The 19,673-nt window shown below is 38.2% G+C and overlaps 1 protein-coding gene across 2 annotated transcripts in view; it reads right to left on the bottom strand.

Annotated features, from left to right (window-relative positions):
• Positions 1 to 209: 209 nt before the first annotated feature.
• The window catches only part of LOC132828191 (bromodomain and PHD finger-containing protein 3-like), an 85,831-nt gene continuing 66,367 nt past the window's right edge, over positions 210 to 19,673 (bottom strand). For both annotated transcript variants that reach the window (XM_060845132.1, XM_060845133.1), the window contains exons 8-13: positions 18,988 to 19,518; positions 18,643 to 18,748; positions 11,935 to 12,041; positions 4,668 to 4,765; positions 2,352 to 2,506; positions 210 to 1,182 (exon numbers count right to left, since the gene is read on the bottom strand). In XM_060845132.1, the coding sequence (XP_060701115.1) occupies positions 999 to 1,182; positions 2,352 to 2,506; positions 4,668 to 4,765; positions 11,935 to 12,041; positions 18,643 to 18,748; positions 18,988 to 19,518 (1,181 nt within the window). In that variant the 3' untranslated portion in view covers positions 210 to 998. The remainder of the gene's footprint in view (positions 1,183 to 2,351; positions 2,507 to 4,667; positions 4,766 to 11,934; positions 12,042 to 18,642; positions 18,749 to 18,987; positions 19,519 to 19,673) is intronic.

A 19,673-nucleotide genomic window follows, 5' to 3' on the forward strand; every position in this document is an offset into this window, starting at 1 on the left:
AAGGGCCTGGCTTTTGCTTGAAAAAAAATTATGTTCATTCTAAGAGTCATATTTTGTCATAGGAGCTTCAACAAATGCCCAATGATGCTGATAACAGCAACTACATTTCAGCAGGAGAGAAGAAATTGACTCCAAGTCATTGAGACTTAAAGTTACTAAACGAAGGTTAGTAATTAAAATTGGGAACTATTAATTTCTAGTTTGTCACATTTAATTCTCAGGAGAAAATATAGCCTCAGACAGTTGGATTGTAATAGATCAGAGGTAAGAGTACAATTTTGCAAGAGTCAATTCTCAATTTTCTCAACCATTACAGCTTCTTATAAACAGTACTAGAAAGCAAATAATCTTACTTTCTACAATAAATACAACATGAACATCTTGTGTTTCACAGTGGACACGCAGCTAATTTTAGGTCCCTAAGTAAGTCAACATCATTGATATAATAGCCTGAATACATTAAAAACCAAAATCATAAAATGTAATAAAAAATGTTTTAAACTTGTACTACACAGTATACACAGGTCACAAGTCCACTGCATTTTAACAGAACAAATACTTTCAAACGTCAAATGGTATTGTTTCTCAAATAAATTACAGTGTGTGCGTACAAAACCCATTACCATCACAGAGAAGCTAAAGATTCAGATCTGCAGCCTTGAATAATTTACTGTGTAACAATATAATACAATTATATACATGGTTTTTCTTCCCCTTGGCTTCCACACAAAAGGCATTATAAACACTATGAACAGGATTTGTGTTTGTAAATTTAAAGCATGATCTATGTTTAAATGAAGTAAACATGGCAAGAAACAAGCCAAAGAAAGGCCGTATAAGAATTGGCAGTGACAGAGGCTGTGTGTTTATCTGCTTAAGAGTATGAAAAAATAAAGAAAAGACATTTAGTTTTTACAATGAGCAGAAATTAAGGTCTTTGATGCCTGATGTCACATCATACAATCTCCTTCAGCAACTTTGGTTATGTTTTATAACAGTCACATGTAGTTTGAGGTGAGAAAGCCATGCTCTCCACGTACTCTACTCAAATGGATCATTGCTCGATCGTAAGCAATTTGAACAGATTTTCGAATGCTTGATTTACGCCCTTCCATCATTTTCAGTTTGTCCACTGTATCATCAATGCCAAGAGCAAGTAATTTTGAACGGGGAAGCCATTGCCTGTTGGTGAATACATTACAGTAACAGGTTAGAAATCATACAATCAAATAAAGCAGAAATTAAATTAGATTACTTAGTGTGAAAACAGACCCTTTGACACATGTCCACACCGACCTGCCGAACGCAACCAACCCAGACCCATTCCCTTACATTTACCCCTTCGCCTAGCTTTACAGGCAATTTAGCACGGCACATTTAACCTGCACATTTTTGGATTGTGGGAGGAAACCGGAGCACCCGGAGGAAACCCATGCAGACACGGAGAGAAAGTCAACTCTCTGTGTGGAGTTTGCATAGACGCGGGAATTGAACCCGGGTCTCGGGCGCTGTGAGGCAGCAGTGCTAACCACTATGCCACCGTGCTGCCCACTCATTAGTGCAATTTAAATTCTACGGTGTCTAATTACTAATAATAATGGCTTGAAACTACATAAATCAAATCTCACACTTCATGTACAAGTATTTGCCAGACTTGTATCATCAGGGGTCTCTTTTTGCACAAAATCCATATTTAACCTAAAAGGCTGACGCACATAGCAAAACTGTCTGCTAATGTGAGCTGAGAACTTAATTCAGTTGATATCAGAAAGCATGTCACAAGTAACGTACAGGAACAAAAATAAAGTATGAAAATGGACAACTTCGCTGCACACTGTAGACTTTAGATGCAATTAATTACACATAGGATTGGTTATGCAGCAACCTTTGTTAGTGTTCTTAAATATTTTGGTTTTCCAAAATGTCCTGATCAGATTACAGCAATTTCTTTTTCATTAAATACAACCAGAGAATCCGTATGCATCTTTAAAATTCCAAAATTTTGGTTATGATTAGCAAGACTGATTATTTACAGGGAACAGAAATCGACAGCTTGTCAAATTATCACATACATCTGACAGCAGTCACCTGAGCAACATACAGAGTGCTGGCTGTGTATTTTCAGAGTCTGTTACTTGACTGAGCTCTTCCCTCAAGAACTGGGGGAATGCAGCCAAATTCAAACATCAAAATAACAGGGCTCTGGATGAAAATGCACATGAAGTTATTTAAGACATGAAAATCAACAATATAGGTATGAGAGAGACTTAAACACTGAATGAATAAATGTAAAAAGAATAATAAATAATCCACTAATACACAAATCTACAGATCAAAACATTTCCATTTACCACGTCCTTTTGTTGTCAAAAAACAATACGAGGTAAAGTTTCTCTCCAGCTTCTGCATGCATCTGTTCTCCTAGCTTTACTACATCCAACGGAGGTACAGGTATTGGGACACCATTGTGGTACAATCCATCTCGAGGCATATTAGGATCAATGATCTATAAAGTAAAACATTACAGGAAATAAAGGAAAAACATTTTGTATTTGCAAAGCACCTGTCATGATCTCAGGACATTGCAAAGCGCTTCACAGCCAAGGAAGTACCTCTGAGGTGGAGTCACTGTTGTAACATGTGCAAATTTACACACAGCAAGGTCCCACAAACAGCAATGAGATAACTGGCCAATTAATCGTTTTTTCATGGTGTTGATCAAGGAACAAACATTGGCCAGGATATCAGGCGAATCCCCTTTCTCTTCTTTAAAACAGTACTATGGACTCGTTTACATCAACCTGAGAGCGTAGACAGTGGGGTTAGTCAAAAGTCTGATATAAAGACCTCAAATAGTGCAGCACTTCCAAAGCACAATTGAAGTATCAGCCAAGTTAACCTCAAAATTCTGGTATGGACCATGAATCACAACCATTGCCTCAGAAGCAACAATGTTATCATTGAGTTAATTCTGAAGCCTTCCAAGTAAGATATTCAATTGAACAAAGGTATTTATGCAAATCTGAGACAACAAGTGCTACCAGACCCAGATCATCTCAGCTTGGATTAATCATTTTCATGCAATTTAGTTTTGTTTTACAACTGACACCCATCCAATGAATTCATAAAACTGCAGACTCAACTATACTGAACAAAATGAAAGTAGAATCTCAAACTGTGACGGGCAACCTTTTCACACAGAGGGTGGTATTTGTATGGAATGAGCTGCCAGAAGTGGTGGTGGAGGCTGGTACAATTGCAACATTTAAAAGGCATCTGGATAACTGTATGAATAGGTGGGGTTTGGAGGAATATGGGTCAGGTACTGGCAGGTGGGACTAGATTGGATTTCTGGTCGGCACAGACGAGTTGGACTGAAGGGTCTGATTTCGTGCTGTACATCTCCATGACTTTAATTAAAATGAGTGGACTTATTTCCATTAGCTCAAATCAAGTTATAGAACTTACAACACAAACAGTCCATTCAGCACAACCATTGTCTGTTGGTATTTATTTTTCTACACAAGCAGTAATCTTATTCCTTTGTGCCCAATGATTCCATATTCCTTTTCCCCCTCAAACGCCAAACAGCATATTGTATCATTTTTATTAAAAATATATTTTTGGCAAACATTCTTTAGTTTTTACACAAATGTTGCATTTTAATTTGATTATATCACTGAGTACCTCGCATGTAAGATTATGAAGAAAATTATATGTGGTCTTTCATTCCCTTACAGATTTCCAGGAAGGTAACTTCTGATCATAAAGTAACAGAATAATCAATTCTTATGATCCCATCTTCAATCATTGGGTCCAAATGGTACAGTCCATAGTATCACAAACCTCTGTGACTTTCATCTTGCTCTCTGTCCTAAATTTCCTACATTTAATCTTATGTCTATCTTTCGCCATTCCAATTTGCCCAGTCACTGCAAACTCTTCCTTTATATTGTCAGATTTGTATTGTATTACAGTCTCTACTTCTAGTAGGAACCATCCTCTAAATTCTTCTGTTCTGTTGAAAACAACTACAATTTGGTCCATTGGTAGGAGAGACTAGGACCTAAGGGCAAAGCCTTAGAGCAAAGAGAAGATCTTTTAGAATGGAGATAAGGAGAAACTTTTAAACCAGACAGTGGTGAATCTATGGAATTCACAGCCACAGAAAGCTGTGGAGATCAGGTCAGAGTATATTTAAAACTGAGATGGATAGGTTCTTGATTTTCAAGGGGATCAACAGTTCCACAGAGAAAATGGGAGAATGGAGTTGAGAAACTTATCAGTCATGACTGAATGGTGGAGCAGACTCAGGCTGAATAGCCTAATTTCTGCTCCTATGTCTTATGGTCTAGTTTGTGTGACATAAATCATCCAAAACTCCAGTCCCTCTAATCTCTCCTGCCATTGTGCAGACCTCAGGTTCCATGTACAGCAACGACTTTCAAAACCAGAGGTCAATATGTCCACACATTGACAGGCATGCACAGATCCTATGAGCAATTGTAACATGGATCAAAAGGCTAAACAACTGCTTTGAATCTGCCAATCATTTCAGTTCAGGTCTTGAAGCTAATAAGCAGTTTTATTCATTTTACATCGGTTGCTTGGAAAAAGATATGGTGTTTGATTTTCAAATACTTAATTGGGAAGCAAATTTGACTTACCAATGCTGGATAAGAAGGGTATCCTCTGCATTTGGCCCAAACCAGTTCCAGAGGCTCTAAAATAGCATCGTTCTCAAAGGGTGTCCAGACACCTCTCCCTAACAAAAAACAATAAAAAAATGTTTTAATCTGTTACAGTTTAAATTCAGAAATTTTTAAAAAATGTACTAGCCATTTTGCAAATACAGCATACAACACACCTCAGAAAAACCGATTTAAACCAGTATATTTCACATAATATTCAATTTTTTTCAATTTCCTTTGTTTTATTTGTAAGGCACTCTTCCATTGCTATATTTTAGAAGTGTTGGAAATATTTAATGTTATTGTTGGAAAGATGGGCCAATGGACTTACATTCAGATAATAAGCTGGATTTTTTTTTTAAAAGAAAAGGAAATATTTTATACTTAAGTAAGAAATGAGTTTAAGGTTAGTCTTTTTATAGAAAGTAGGTGGTTGACTTTTATGAGTAACAATTTCTGAGAAGCTGAAATCAATCCCCTTCTATTACCTTGCTAACATTGGAGACTGCTCTGACTGACCTCATCCTAAAAACTGAGCCAAAAGGATTTTCATTATTAAATTTCTATAAGTAAATAACCTTCATTGACACAGATGCTAATTACATACACGTAAATCGTTAAGTTTAGTAAATACACTAAGACAAAAGCCCTATAAAATTTACATAATTTCAGTCCTCCACCCAGAGTACAGAAAACAGAACTGGTACAATCAGTGCACAGCAGAAGCCAAGCACTGAATGTGTACTTAATTCCATAAAAATTAATATCCTCTTCATCTTCAGAACTAAATGGACAAGCAACATCATCATTAGCATTCACATCATTGCACAAATATTCATTTTCAATGTCATCAAGTGTATATGATATTCCATGACATTTCTTCAATGACTGGATGACAATCCCCATTCTAACTTTAGGCCTCTCCAACCCACTTACACAAGTGGGTTGTGATCAGAAGCATGTGCTTCCAAACTTGGTAAATGTCTGCTCTTGTCTGATCATCTATTCACTCCACCTTTTTTTTTTCTCTCATGTTGAACATTTCTTTAGAGAGACATTGAATGGTTAAACAAGGCAAGGATATTTCAACGACCAGGAATCACTGCAATATCACTTTTCTCACAACCCAAATTCAGAACATCATTATTGATAAGATGCAACCCGAACATGTCCCAGGTGAGCAGATCATTTTAATGTAATCCTCCTGGTCAGATGCTCCAAAAACATTCCTTAGCCATACTTTCAAGCCATCTTCATCCATTAAACCATTATCATCAATATTGGTGGCTACTCCTTTCAATAATTGTTGTTTTAGAAGGATTTCTCTCTTGAATATCACAGTTGGCTTGAACTTTGTCTTGTCAGACATACAGGACAGCACAATCCTTTCTCTTTTCATGGCCAGTTATTGTTATTAACACTGTTTTCCCTTTACTTACTGTTTGATTGGCTCATATCACAAAATTCATGGAAGTTTCATGCATGTCCATCATATAGGCTAATTTGTATCCATGATTTTCTCAGTGTTTGATTATAAAATGGCAAAATGTAATAAGCCTGTCATTGAGTTCTGTTAGGAAATGCTGAGATATTTGGTCTTCTTTCACAATACAAAGTTGTTTTACTTCATAGTTCTGGCTTACCATCAAGGGATAGCTTTGAAACTGAAATGCCTAATGTTCTTGCCTGCTTGAGGGTGAAGATTTAACAAATCCTCAACAAACCCAAGAATCCAGTCTGTCTATTTTCATTGATGCATTTTGGAACATTGTCTTCCAACTGTGGTACATGCCAGCACTCACCTATTTGTGCCTTTATTCTCAGGTAGCTCCCTAAGATCTGCAGAGAACTTCCTCTAATCTCACATGTTCTCCTCTAATACCCTGAATTTCCTAGCTACATCATAATTATTTGTCTGCCCTTTCCGGCTCAATACCTTGAAGTTTTGACTGGACTGTCTACCTACCATTCTTTCTTGATAATTTGTTCCCATGTAAGAGGCTATGATTAGCAGGAATACAGGACACATCAGTCAAGTGATAGCCCTGAAAATATGTATTGACATGAACAGCTGCTGAAAAATGGGAGCCCCTTCTACAATGTTACCATGGAAATTTGCTTTAAGATGCATTGGCTTAAGTAGGAAGTGGATGGTAAGTAAAATAGAAATAAGGACCCTCAAGCTGACCCTACCATCAAAAAGATCATGGTCGAACTGTTGCAGGTCTCAACTTCTTTCGTGCCAGCCCTCAACTCCTCAATATTTCAAACATCTATTTACCTCCTCATTAAATACTCCCAATGATCAAGCCTCCACAACTCTCTGAAACAGAATTCCAGGCATTTAATATCCCCTGGAAGAAATTCCTTCCCAAACCCAGTTTTAAATGAATGTCCCTTAATTCTATAGCTATTTCCCCAAGCTCGAAACTCCCCCACCATAGAAACATCTTCTCAACATTTACCCTGCCAAGTCCCCTCAAAAAACCCTATCTTGTTTAGCTATTCTCAATAAGTCAACCCCTTCATTACAGGAATCAGACGAGTGAATCTTTTACAAACTGCCTCCAATGCCAGTACATCCTTTCTTAAATAAGGAACTAAACTGGACAGAGCACGCAAGATGGCATCACCAATCCCCTGTACATTTCTACCAAGATTTTCTCATTTTTAAACTCGAAACCCCAACAATAAAGACCAAAATTCATTACTTGGTGCACCACCATATTGATGTTGTGTGTTAATGTACAAGAACATTCAGATCCCTCTGCATATAAATTTTTGGAGTTTCTCTCCATTCATATAATAGTTTGACTTTTGATTCTTCCTACGAAAGCATATGACCACACACTTTCTTAAGCTGAACTCCATTTGCCAAGTTTTTATGAACTCACTCAACCTATTTCTAACCCCTTGCAGATTATCCTCAAAATTAGTAAAGTGACAGAAGGTCTCATCAACAGTGCTATCAAGCAGCACTGGCTCAACGATGTCCAATTTGGGTTCTGCTAGGGCCACTCAACTCCTGACCTCATTGCAGCCTTGGTCAAACATGGACAAAAGAACTGAATTCTCGAGATGAGATTGAGAATGACAGTCTTGACATCAAGACAGCCTTTGACAGAGTGCAGTATCAGGCTGCTCTAGCAAAACTAGAACCAATGGGTATCAAAGAGCAAATTCTCCAATGATTTGCACAGACCTGGCATATCATCTAGCTCCAGGACATATCGACAGGAGTGCCTCAGGATAGTGTCCTGGGCCCAAACATCTTTAACTGTTTCATCAACAATATTCCCTCCATCGTAAAGTTAGAAATGGGAATGCTTGCTGATGATTGCCTAACGTTTAGCGCATTTGCAATTCGCTAGATACTGAAGTTGCCCATGTTTTAATGCAACAAGATCTGGACGTCAGGCTTGGGCTGACAGGTAGCAAGTAACATTCCTGTCACACAAATACTGTTTAGGACCATCACCAATAAGAAATAATCTAAACATCACCCCTTCACATTCAAAGGTATTACCATCACTGAATCCCCTCACTATAAACATTCTTGGGGTTACTATTGATTACAAACTCAACCGGACCTGCCACATAAACATGGTGGTTACAAGAGCAAGTCAGAGGCTAGGAATACTGCAGCCAGTAACTCACCTTGACTCCCCAAAGCCTGTCCATCATTTACAAGACACAAGTCTGAAATGTGATGGAATACTGGTGCAGTTCCAGGAACGCTCGAGAAGTTTGACATCATCTGGGACAAAGCAGCTCACTTGATTGGCACCACACCCACAAACATTCACTCCCTCCGTTACTGACACTCAATTATCTACAGGATGCATTGCAGAAATCCACCAAAGATCCTCAAATAGCACCTTTCAAACCCACAGCCACTTCCACCTGAAAGGGCAAGACAGCCTATATGTGGGAATACCACCACCACCTGCAAGGTGCCCTCAAAGCCACTCACCATTCTGACATGGAAATGTATCGCCATTCTTTCACTGGGTTAAAATCATGGAACTCCCTCCTTAACAACATTGAGAGTCAAATCATAGCACGTGGACTGCAGCTGTTCAAAAATGCAGTTCACCATCACCTTCGAGGGCAATTAGGGACAGGCAATAAATACTGGCCAGCCAGCGATGCCCACAAATTAATTTTTAATGTGACATCTTCTAGAAATTCAAATTTGAGTTATCTTTTGTCAGCTCTGCTCGACTCAAAAGAACTCTCTTTCACAAAACCATGCTGTTTCATTATGCTAAGGTTCTCTAAATGACTTATTTCTTCATGATAGTGTCGTCTAATATCTGCCTTTGGGAGATGATAAACTAACTAGCTCATGTTTTCTTATTTTCTGTTTCCCTCCCTTCTTGAACAGGGGTGGCACAGTAGCGTTTTTCCAATCCTTTGGAATCCTACAAGAATTCACTAAGTTCTGAAATAGTTTGACCAATGACACCACTATCTGTACAGCCACTTCTTTTAAAACCCCTTAAATGGGCACTTTGTCCCTTGTGAAATGGACTATTGCCTGATTTTTTTTCCATTAGAACCTTGCCTATCTGTTATTTTTGAGATGATTACAATGCCTTTTGAAGACCAATGCAAAATACTAGCTGAAATTATCTGTTATTTCTGTTTCCTATTATTAATTCCTCAGTAACATCCTTCAAGGGTTCCACACTTACTTCAGCTACTTTATTTTTTATATACCCATGAGCTCTTGCTGTTTGCTTTTATATGTCATGCCAATTTATCTTCATAATAAATTTTCTTTCTCTTTATTAGCTTTTTAGTCAACTACCTCTAGGTTCTAAAAGAAGTCCCAATCCTCTGATCTGCCACTAGTTTTTACTGCGTTGTACGCCTTAGATTTTGATTGGATATTTTCCTCAACCAACTTGTTAACTGCAGGTAGTTTATCGTTCTCATCAAGTTCGTTTTTTGAAAAATAAATTTTGACTTTGTGTTATAAAATATATACAGAAGTGTCTGATACTAATCATCCAATGACTTTCTCTTTAATTTCTTTTCCCAGCCACTTCAGACAATTCTTCTATTCCTCCATAATTGCCCTTAATTAAACGGAGGACATTGTCTTGATATCAAAGTTGCGCTCTCTCCAAGAAGAGCCTTAACCACGAGATCTCTCATTAAAAATGAGCCAGTTCTGGGTAGGTTTTGCAATGTACTGCTCTGATAAGCAATCCCTGATGCACTCCACAAATTTGTCTTCCAATGTTACTCCTGCCCAATTATCCAATTATAGAATTTTTAAAGAATTCATTTGTGGGATGTGAACATTACTGGGTGGCCAGTATTTATTGTCCATCCCTAGTTACCATTGAGAAGGTGGTGACAAACTTCCTTCTTCAACCGCTGCAGTCCATTTGCTATGTGTTGACCTGCAATGCTGTTCGGGAGAGAATTTCAAGATTTTGGCCAAATGACAGCCGAAGAATGGCAGTGGTGAGTGGCTTAGAGGGTAACTTGCAGATCATGGTGTTCCCACACACTTGCTGCCTTTGTCCTTCTAATGTAAATAGTTTCAGGCTTGGAACATGCTCTCTGAGGATCTTTCATAAATTTCTGCAGCAGATCTTGTGCATAGTGCACACTGCGGCTCCTGTGCATCAGTGCAGGGAGTGTGAATGTTTACGGATGTGATGCTAGTTAAGTAGGCTGCTGTGTCCTGGATGGTGTCAAGCTTCTTGAGAGTTGTTAGAGCTGCACCCATCTAGGCAACTGGGGAGTATTCCATGCACACCTGACTTATGCCATGTAGATAATGGACAGGTTTTGGGGAGTTACATGCTGCAGTATTCCTAGCCTGTAACCTGCTCTTGAAGCCACTGTGTTTATGTGGAAGGTCCAGTTGATTTTGTGATGAATGGTAACCCAAGGATGTTGATTAGTGGGGAATTCAGTGACGTTAGCACCATTGAATGTCAAGGGGTGGTGTTTAGATTGTTTCTTATTGGTGATGGTCATAGCCTGGTATTTGTGTGGCACGGATATTATCTTGCAATATGTCAGCCCAAGCTTGGATATTGTCCAGATCTTGCTGCATTTGAACATGGACTGCTTCAGTATCCTAGGATTTCCGAATTTATATTTTGTCCTCCAATGAGTGAACTCTTCAGGAGCTTATATGTGGAATACCCACCCATGATTTCTACTCAAACCAATCTATTGCATCCCCTATAATCATCCATCGCACAGATAACATTGTTTATTCACAAAGCTTATCCACACTTTTCCTCTTTGCCTATTCTTGTGGAATGTTGAATACCCTTGAATATTGGGTTTCCAGTCTGCAAACACATTTTTGTAATAGTCTAGTAGCAAGTATAATAGTATCAAGTCATATTCATTTATTTCCATTTGTGCCATTAAGTCTCAACTCACTTCCTCGTTATAAATGCTTGCATGCATTCAGATAAACAGCCTTAAGCTTTGACTTTTAAGTATTACTCTGGTTCTAATTTCAACTGCACTCTTTGGTATATATTTTCTATTCCATCCTCTCATACTTTACCATTCATGTCTTCACCAATCCTTCAATTCTGGTCTCTCACTTCTTGCGATTTTTGAAGTTCTTTTCAATTGAACCCTGTTCCCCACTAATTACTGTAGAGCCCAATCTACAACCCTAATTATATGGAACAACTCTGTCTTTCCCCAGTACTGGTCCTCCATGAATTGAAATCCATTTCTCCCAGGCCAATGTTTGAGCCATGTATCTAACTCTCTAATCTTATGTGAGTAAACTTAAAGAGTGGGGATTTTTGGTTAAAAGTTTGGGTTGCGCTATATGAGGCAAGTGAGAAATGGATGAAATTTTGGCCAATGTTTGGCTTTTACACCTGATTAATACTTGAATATTTAGAGAAAGTTATCTCATCACAATAAACACCAAACTGTTTTCTTTCTCCCCCAAACTTTTATGCAATACAGTAATGCATTTTAGTGTAATTTGCAACATTGCACAAATTGCATGAAAGTTATGAAGATATATGGCTCACTTAGTTTTTCATGAAGGTAACTCGTGCCAAAATGTATTAATGGACCAACTGAACAGCAGCAGAATTAGAGAAACTCATTTCCTTTAACCTTTTAGCAAGCTTCAAATTGCTGCATTAGGAATATGTATTTCACAGGCAACTATTTATTGCAATTTTTATTTTTACATTATTAACACTTAATGGGAAGTTCCTACTGCTGTGTAATGTACCTGATGCATTGTAATCTCCACAGGACACATCCCCATTACCATTGTCAAGATAATGTGCTCGAACAAGAGCTGGCTTCCCTCGACTACGTTTGGGTGGAGACAGGCCACTGAAAGAGGACATAAAATAAGATATAAAAATGAGAAAAGTACTCCAAGTTAACAGATGCAAACCTATTTTAAAGCTTATTTTTGAAGCCATCCAATCAAAATTGTGAAGTAGCATGCCACTGACGATCATGTAATTGACTGTTATCTTTACTTACATGCCAATTAATGAAGACCAATATTATTTAGAGTTTTAACTTAATAAAAACATCTTTAGGCACTTTGCTGGAATGTTATAAAACAAAGTATGACATCACATAAGGAGATATGTGGAGAGAAACGTAAATGTTTGGCGAAAATGGTAGATTTTAAAAATCATCATAAAAAGAGAGCAGAGATGGAGGGATGTAGTGAGAGAATTCCAAAGCTTAGGTCCTAGGCAGTTGAAATCGCCAGTTCAGTGGTGCAGCAATTAAAATTATGGGTTTTCAAGAGGCCAGATTAGATGTTGAGGGTTGTGGGGCCAAAGAACATTTACAAAGGTGCAAACACATGGCATGGAAAGAGACCATTTGGTGCAAAGTTTTAAAATCACACATCACCAGGTTTAATCGGAAGCACACTAGTTTTCGGAGCACCGCTCCTTCATCACAACCACCTGATGAAGGAGCAGCGCTCCGAAAGCTAATATGCTTCCAATTAAACCTGTTGGATTATGACCTAGTGTTGGCTGATTTTTAACTTTCTACACCCCAGTCCAACACCAGCGTCTCCAAATCTTTCCATGCCGTAAGCTTTCTACAATCCTACAAGAATACAGAGCAGTGATACCCTGGACTGATTTGAAGAATGAGAGTTTTAAAGTCAACATGTATCTTCACAGCAGTCTATAAAGAGCTCACAGTGTTGGGAATTATATATTATCAACGTTAGATGACTGGCTAACTAACAAGAAACAAAGACAGGATAAATTATTTTCATTTGAAATAATAAATATTATGAATTCTAAAATATAAATTATTTCTGGAGGTAGCAAATTGCAACTTGTGGAGTGCCGCAGGCATCAGCACTATTTATGATCTATATTAGTGACTTGAAATAAGGGATAGATTGCACTGTGGCCAAATTTAGTGACAATACAAAAATAGGTAGCAAAGCAACCTACGTGAGGAGGATAAAGTGAGGTCTGCAGATGTTGGAGATCAGAGCTGAAAATATGTTGCTGGAAAAGCGCAGCAGGTCAGGCAGCATCCAAGGAACAGGAAATTCGATGTTTCGGGCATAAGCCGAAAGAAGTCTTTCCTGAAGAAGGGCTTATGCTCGAAATGTCAAATTTCCTGTTCCTTGGATACTACCTGACCTGCTGCGCTTTTCCAGCAACACATTTTCAGCTACGTGAGGAGGATGCAATTATATAAATGGATTGTGTGTGTAGAAGAATAAAAAAGCAGATTATCTACAGAGAGAGAGGGAGACAGACAGACAGAGAGAGGGAGACAGACAGACAGAGAGAGGGAGACAGACAGTGACTATAGAATGCAATGGTCCAGAAGGATTTGGGCATCCTTGTACACAAATCACAAAAAGTAAATAGTTCAGTATGCTTTTAGGAAGGAAAATAGATTTTATTCAATGGGAGATAGGAGTTTTACAGCAGGGAAATCTTGGCACTGGCAAGGCCAACAGCCCGGTTTTGAGCACTGCACTAAAGGACAGACACATCGGAAATAGTTCAAATCAGGTTTACTGGATTGATTCTTGGGATGAAGAAGCTGCCTAATAAGGAAAGGTTCAGCACATTGTAGATTACATTCTTTAAAATTTGGCAATCTTATTCAAAACATAAAATTCTGAGGAAACGGAATGCTGAGATGTTTCTGTTCATGGGGAGGTCTAGAACTTGGAGGGGTGGTGGGAGACAGAGTTTCAAGAGATCTCCCATTTGGATCGGATAGGAGGAAATGTGTCTCAAAAAAGGTTAGTTTGGAATTCACTTTCTCAGCGAACAATGAAAGTTGCATCAATATATTCAAGGCTGAGTTAAACTGATTTTTGATTTATAGTGGAGTTAAGGGTTACGTGGGCCAGTAGGAAAGAAGAATTGTGGCCACAATCAGATCAACCACAATCTTGCAGAATAGCGATGAAAGTGCAAGAAGCAAATAACTTCTGCTATTTTTTATGTCCTTAATTTCTGAAGTAGTCAAAAATTTTGCTAAATGTGTTTTGTCAATGCATGGGAATCCACTAAGTCATTTAAAGTGATTTGGCAGAGTTACCAGAAAATAAGTACCGCATATATGTATGTAAAAGTCAATCTCATATGAAAGTCGACCCCTTATACTTGGCCAAAAAATCTTGTATTTTTCATGTAGATTATATAAACGTCGACAGTACTATATCACATTATAAATCTCTTACAAAGGAAACTGCATGTTCCCATTACCCCACTTAAACAAAATCGCTTTCATTCATACCGATAACTCTACTCATTGTTCACCATATCGCGTCTCTATTCATAACTCTACTTATTCGACTTGGTTACTACAACATGTTTCATTCATTCATTCAGACTGGTACTGTCTATCGGTACTTATCACACTTTGTTCACTAAACATCCAAAGGTTAATATCATTAAAAAGTTAATCATTTTAATTGTGCCATTATATCTGAATAAAAGTGAGATATATTAGCTACATATATCTTTAGTTCTTTGACAACTTTGTTAATGTTGCTGAGATTCATAACATACAAGGGTAACAGGGGGGAACTGGAAGAATTTGGCAGGAAGATTCAAGATGCTGACACATTCAGAATTTAATAAATGTTGCATTTTAAGTGTGCCATTATACCAGGCCATGACAATATTGAACAGTGTGATTTTGCAGGATTTCAATGAATGCATGACATGTAAATTTTTGTACCGGTATGGATAAATAAAATTTACTTTCAGTAATTCATTCTTGTTTCTCTTCCTTTTATACGGTAATTACCTTTACCGTAATTCATTGTCTTTTTCTTCTTTACCCAGGATTGGTTGAACGGTCAAATCAACTTCTGCTGACAATACAGTATTTCGAACTGCAGCATGAATTTCAGCCCCTTAAAACTAGTGCCTGTGTAATAGTCGACCCTATAACTTGAACCTTTAAAAATAGTCTCAAGTGTTCAACTTTTACACGAGTATGTTTAAAAAAAGGAACTCATATCATGTATGTTTAAATCTGGCTTAACTTTGCTGCTATGTTAGATTCAAATTGTTGATCCTTTCCATCATTTATCCAGATATTGTACATTTTTCTTCAAATTAAAAGCAAATTAGATATTTTCAATACACTGAATCACTCAACATGAACACATGAGCAGTATGCGCATCATGGCATTCTGGGCTACTATACACAAGACATTACAATAAACTAGGGTAACAAAACATAAGCATACACAGGAGGTGGTCAGTCTGCCCGTCATGCCTACACCAGTTGACAAAGATCTGATTACATTAATCCCATTTTCTGGCTTTTGGCTCATATTTACTTGTGTTGCCTTAAACTATCTAAATACTGCTCAAAACGTCATGAGTTTCTGACTCAACCAGATTTTCAGGCAGCAAGTTCCAGACTCTCACCACCCTCTCAAAAATTTCCATTCAACTTTCTTCAGTTTCTACATCTCTCCTTAAATCTATGCCCCCAGCTATTAACCCCTCAACTAACAGAAAAAAAGTGTTTTTCTGTCCACCATCACTACATCCCTCAATCTTAAACAGTTTTGTCAGATCCCTATCAATTTTCACTGCTCCATGGAAATAATACTAATCTCTCCAATCTTTCCTCATTTCTCAGACAAGCTGTATCCTGGTAAATCTCCTCTCCATCCTCTCTAATGCAATCACATTCTTACTATAATGTGGTGACTAGAACTGTATGCAGTACTCCAGTTGTGACCTGATTAGCATTTCGTACAGTTATGGAATAACCTCTCTGCATTATTCTCTTATTCCTCGGTTAATAAAGACAGGTAACAATATGCCTTAGTAACCATATTATCTATCTGCCCAGGCAATCTGAGGGATCTGTGGATACGTACACCAGGGTTCCACCATTTATATTGTAATCCCTTGTCTTGTTAACCCTTCAAGTGTATTACTTCACACTTCTCCAGGTTAAATTCTACTTATGAAGTCACAGAGTTGTACTGTTGCAGAAAAGGCCCTTCGGTCCAACTCATCCATGTTGACCAGACATCTAAAATTAATCTAGTCCTATTTGCCAGCATTTGGCCAATATCCCTCTAAACCATCCCCATTCATATATCCATCCATATACCTTTTAAATGTTCTAACTGTACCAGCCTCCACCACTTCCTGTGGCAGCTCATTCCTACATGCACTGTCATCTACATGAAGAAGTTGCCCCTTAGGTCCCTTTTAAATTGTTCCTCTCTCACCCTAAACTTATGCCCTTTAATTTTGGACTCCATTACCCTGGGGAAAAGCCCTTGAACTATTCATCCTATCTATGCCCTAATGATTTTATAAACTTCTATAATGTCACCCCCCTATCCTCCGATGCTCCAAGAAAAAAAGTCTCAGCCTCTCCTTACAGCTCAAACCCTCCAACCTTAGGAACATCCTTGTAAATCTTTTCTGAACCCTTTCAAGTTTTACAACATTTTTCCAAAGCAGGGAGACCAGAATTGCACGCAGTATTCCAAAAGTGGCCAACCCAATATCCAGTACAGACACAACAGGACTTCCCAACTCCTATACTCAATACACTGACCAGTAAAGGTAAGCATACCAAACTGTCTTCACTATCCTAACTACCTGCAACTCCCCTTTCAAGGAACTATGAACCTACATTCAAAGGTCTCTTTGTTAAGCAACACGCCCCATAACTTTTCCATTAAATGGGCAAGTCCTTTCCAAAGTGCAGCACCTCACATATATCTAAATTAAACTCCATCTGCCATTCCTCAGCCCACCGGCCTATCTGATTAAAGTCCCATTGTAATGTGAGGTAACCTTCTTGGCTGTCCTGTACACCATCAATTTTCATATTATCTGCAAACTTACTAACCATACCTGTGTACATATCCAAATCATCTATATAAATAACAAAAAGCACTGGACCCAGCACCGATCCACCATTCTTCCTGCAAGTTACTGCCATCCTCTATGCATTATTTACCAACCTATGAATTTTCACGTTATCTCCTACACATTAAATTGCAATTCATTAATGTACACTACAAACAACAAGGACACCAGCATAAAGCCCAATGGAACTCCCACACAAACAGACATCCAATCACAGAAATATCCATTCACCATCATCCTGTGCTTCTCAGCCAATTTTGGATTCAATGTGCTGTTTTGCCTTGGATGGCATGGGAACTCACTTTCTGGATCAGTCTGCAATGACTGAAATTATCAAATCTACGCTGACTATCCCTAACTGATTGGTGGCTCTCCAAGTGGAGATGTATTCTCTCAGAATTCTCTCATAACATCCTGACCATTGAGGTTAGACTGACGTGCAGGGGGAGTCGGGTGCAAGTCTAAAATTCACTGCCTCAACCGGTGGCTGAGTCAGAAATTTATGCAACAATTAAGCAGTATTTCAATATTCGCTTGTGTTGCCATTGCTTCCAGGAGACGAAGAGTTGGAAAATGGGATTAGAATAATTAAATGTTTGTTGAACAACATAGGCATATAGTTGTCTGGTCTCCTTCTGTGGTATAAATGTCTATGAATGTTAAGAATAGGTGATGGAGATCTGTGAACAGCAAGAAAAGGTCAAGGTACTATGCTAAATAAGTCATCTATTTTAACACTGGTTACTAGTATAGCTGACCTTAATTTCAATTTTAAAAAATATTGTTGGTACTCTTAATTTAATCTGCAGTGGAATTTTGAATGCAAAATAAGAAAATAAAAGTGCTGGAAAATTAATTTTTTTTCTTACTTCCTGCAATTAACTGTGGGCATGAAATGTTTCAAAGATGTAGGCACAATTTTTGTTCAAGTTCAAACTTCCTCTACCACTGAAGATATCAAGCCAATCATGCTGCAGTGAGGTAAACAAGGTTAGATATTGCCTAGGATTCAATATTTGAGTCACCCCCCAAATGAAGAGTAATAACGATGTCATTTCCTATACTAGTTGCTCTCATAGGATTAAAAAAGTCAACTTGTTTTAGCTATAATAAAAGCTACTATATCTAAGCACTGGAGAAATTCAGCCGGTCTGGCAACATCTGTGGAAATAGAAACAGAGTTAATGTTTCAAATCCAGTATGACACTTCTTAATTAAAGAGCTGTGTTGAAATTGAAATACTAAATGTTTTTCTCTCTAAAGATGCTGGCAGACCTGAGCTTCACCAGCACTTTCTTTTTAATTTCAGATTACCAGCATCTAAGATATTTTGCTTTTTTATTTTAGTTATTATTGTAAGTTCTGTACACAGGCAGAAGTGAAAAACTCAACTCAGGCTGGGCAGAATTTCAACCTGCACCTTAGAGGTGAAACAAACTTTCGAACCACCAGTTCCACTCAATTCCCAAACAAGCATACACATTTACTTCGCCTTAATTATCACAAAGTTTACTCCACACATGAAAATCAACATAACCTCAACATTTTCAGCTTTTAACAATTACCTGTTACTGTCAAAAGCTCCATTGCTTCCAAGACTAGAACTACACTCAGAATCTGAGTAGCTCTCAGCATTTAACTGGGAGTGTTTTCCAAATCCATTTGAAAGCCCTGTACAAAAAACATGCAGAGTTTCAACAAAACATAGCCTTCAGTGCAGAACAATTATTTTTTTAAAAACCCAAAAGACTGACTTGCCCTGCTAAGTAACAGCTAATGACTGACCACTATGCAGTATTTAAAGTGGCAGCAAAGAAATCTATGCACTACAGCTTTAAACCATTCAAATAAGGAAGTTCAGCTGCTAACAAACAGAACTTCTAATGAGAAAAGTAACAAAGAAGGATTACCTAGCTCTGCAGGTGTGCAAGGAGATTTCTCACTTTCACTGTCAGAGCTACAGCTCAGACTTTGAGGTCGTTTCCTTGACTGACGTCGACTCTGTAGTTTTGAGAGTGTCCCTGGAGAAGCATTCAGTGGCAACTGCTCAGTTTGGTGCTGGCTGTCTCCATTCTCCACTGGCTGACCAGAACCCTTCTGTAACTTCATGCCATTTTTGGCCTTTCTAAAGAGAACAGATGTACGCCTGCCCACTTCATTGACTGACTGAGCTGTTGTGTCCGAGGTAGGGAGAGCTAGTCCATTTACACCACTGTCACTGAGCAGACGCTGAAGAGTATGTGAACCAAGGGTTTCCTTTTGTAGAGTTTTTCTGTTCAGGACATCACTGTCAGATTTAATTCGTTTGTGTAGCCTGCTGTGTGCCCTGCTCTCACTCACAGGTTTGAGAGTAGGTGGATCTGTGTGGGTTTCAGAGTCTGAGGGTGAAGGTGCAGGCCCAGTAGGTTCTAATGTGGGTGGCAGTGAAGATTTTGAGTCCTCTGTGGGGAGGAGGGGAAAAAACAATTAAACACATTTCTCCAAATTTATATTCACCTTGGGTCTCTTCAGGAAATGAACTGTTTCCTAAATGAAAATCACTTTCTAAGTCATTAAATGATTGATTATTCTGAATACTGAATCAGTGACTAATCAA

The sequence above is a fragment of the Hemiscyllium ocellatum genome, chromosome 26 (genome assembly GCF_020745735.1).
Source record: "Hemiscyllium ocellatum isolate sHemOce1 chromosome 26, sHemOce1.pat.X.cur, whole genome shotgun sequence".
Classification (NCBI taxonomy): Eukaryota; Metazoa; Chordata; class Chondrichthyes; order Orectolobiformes; family Hemiscylliidae; genus Hemiscyllium; species Hemiscyllium ocellatum.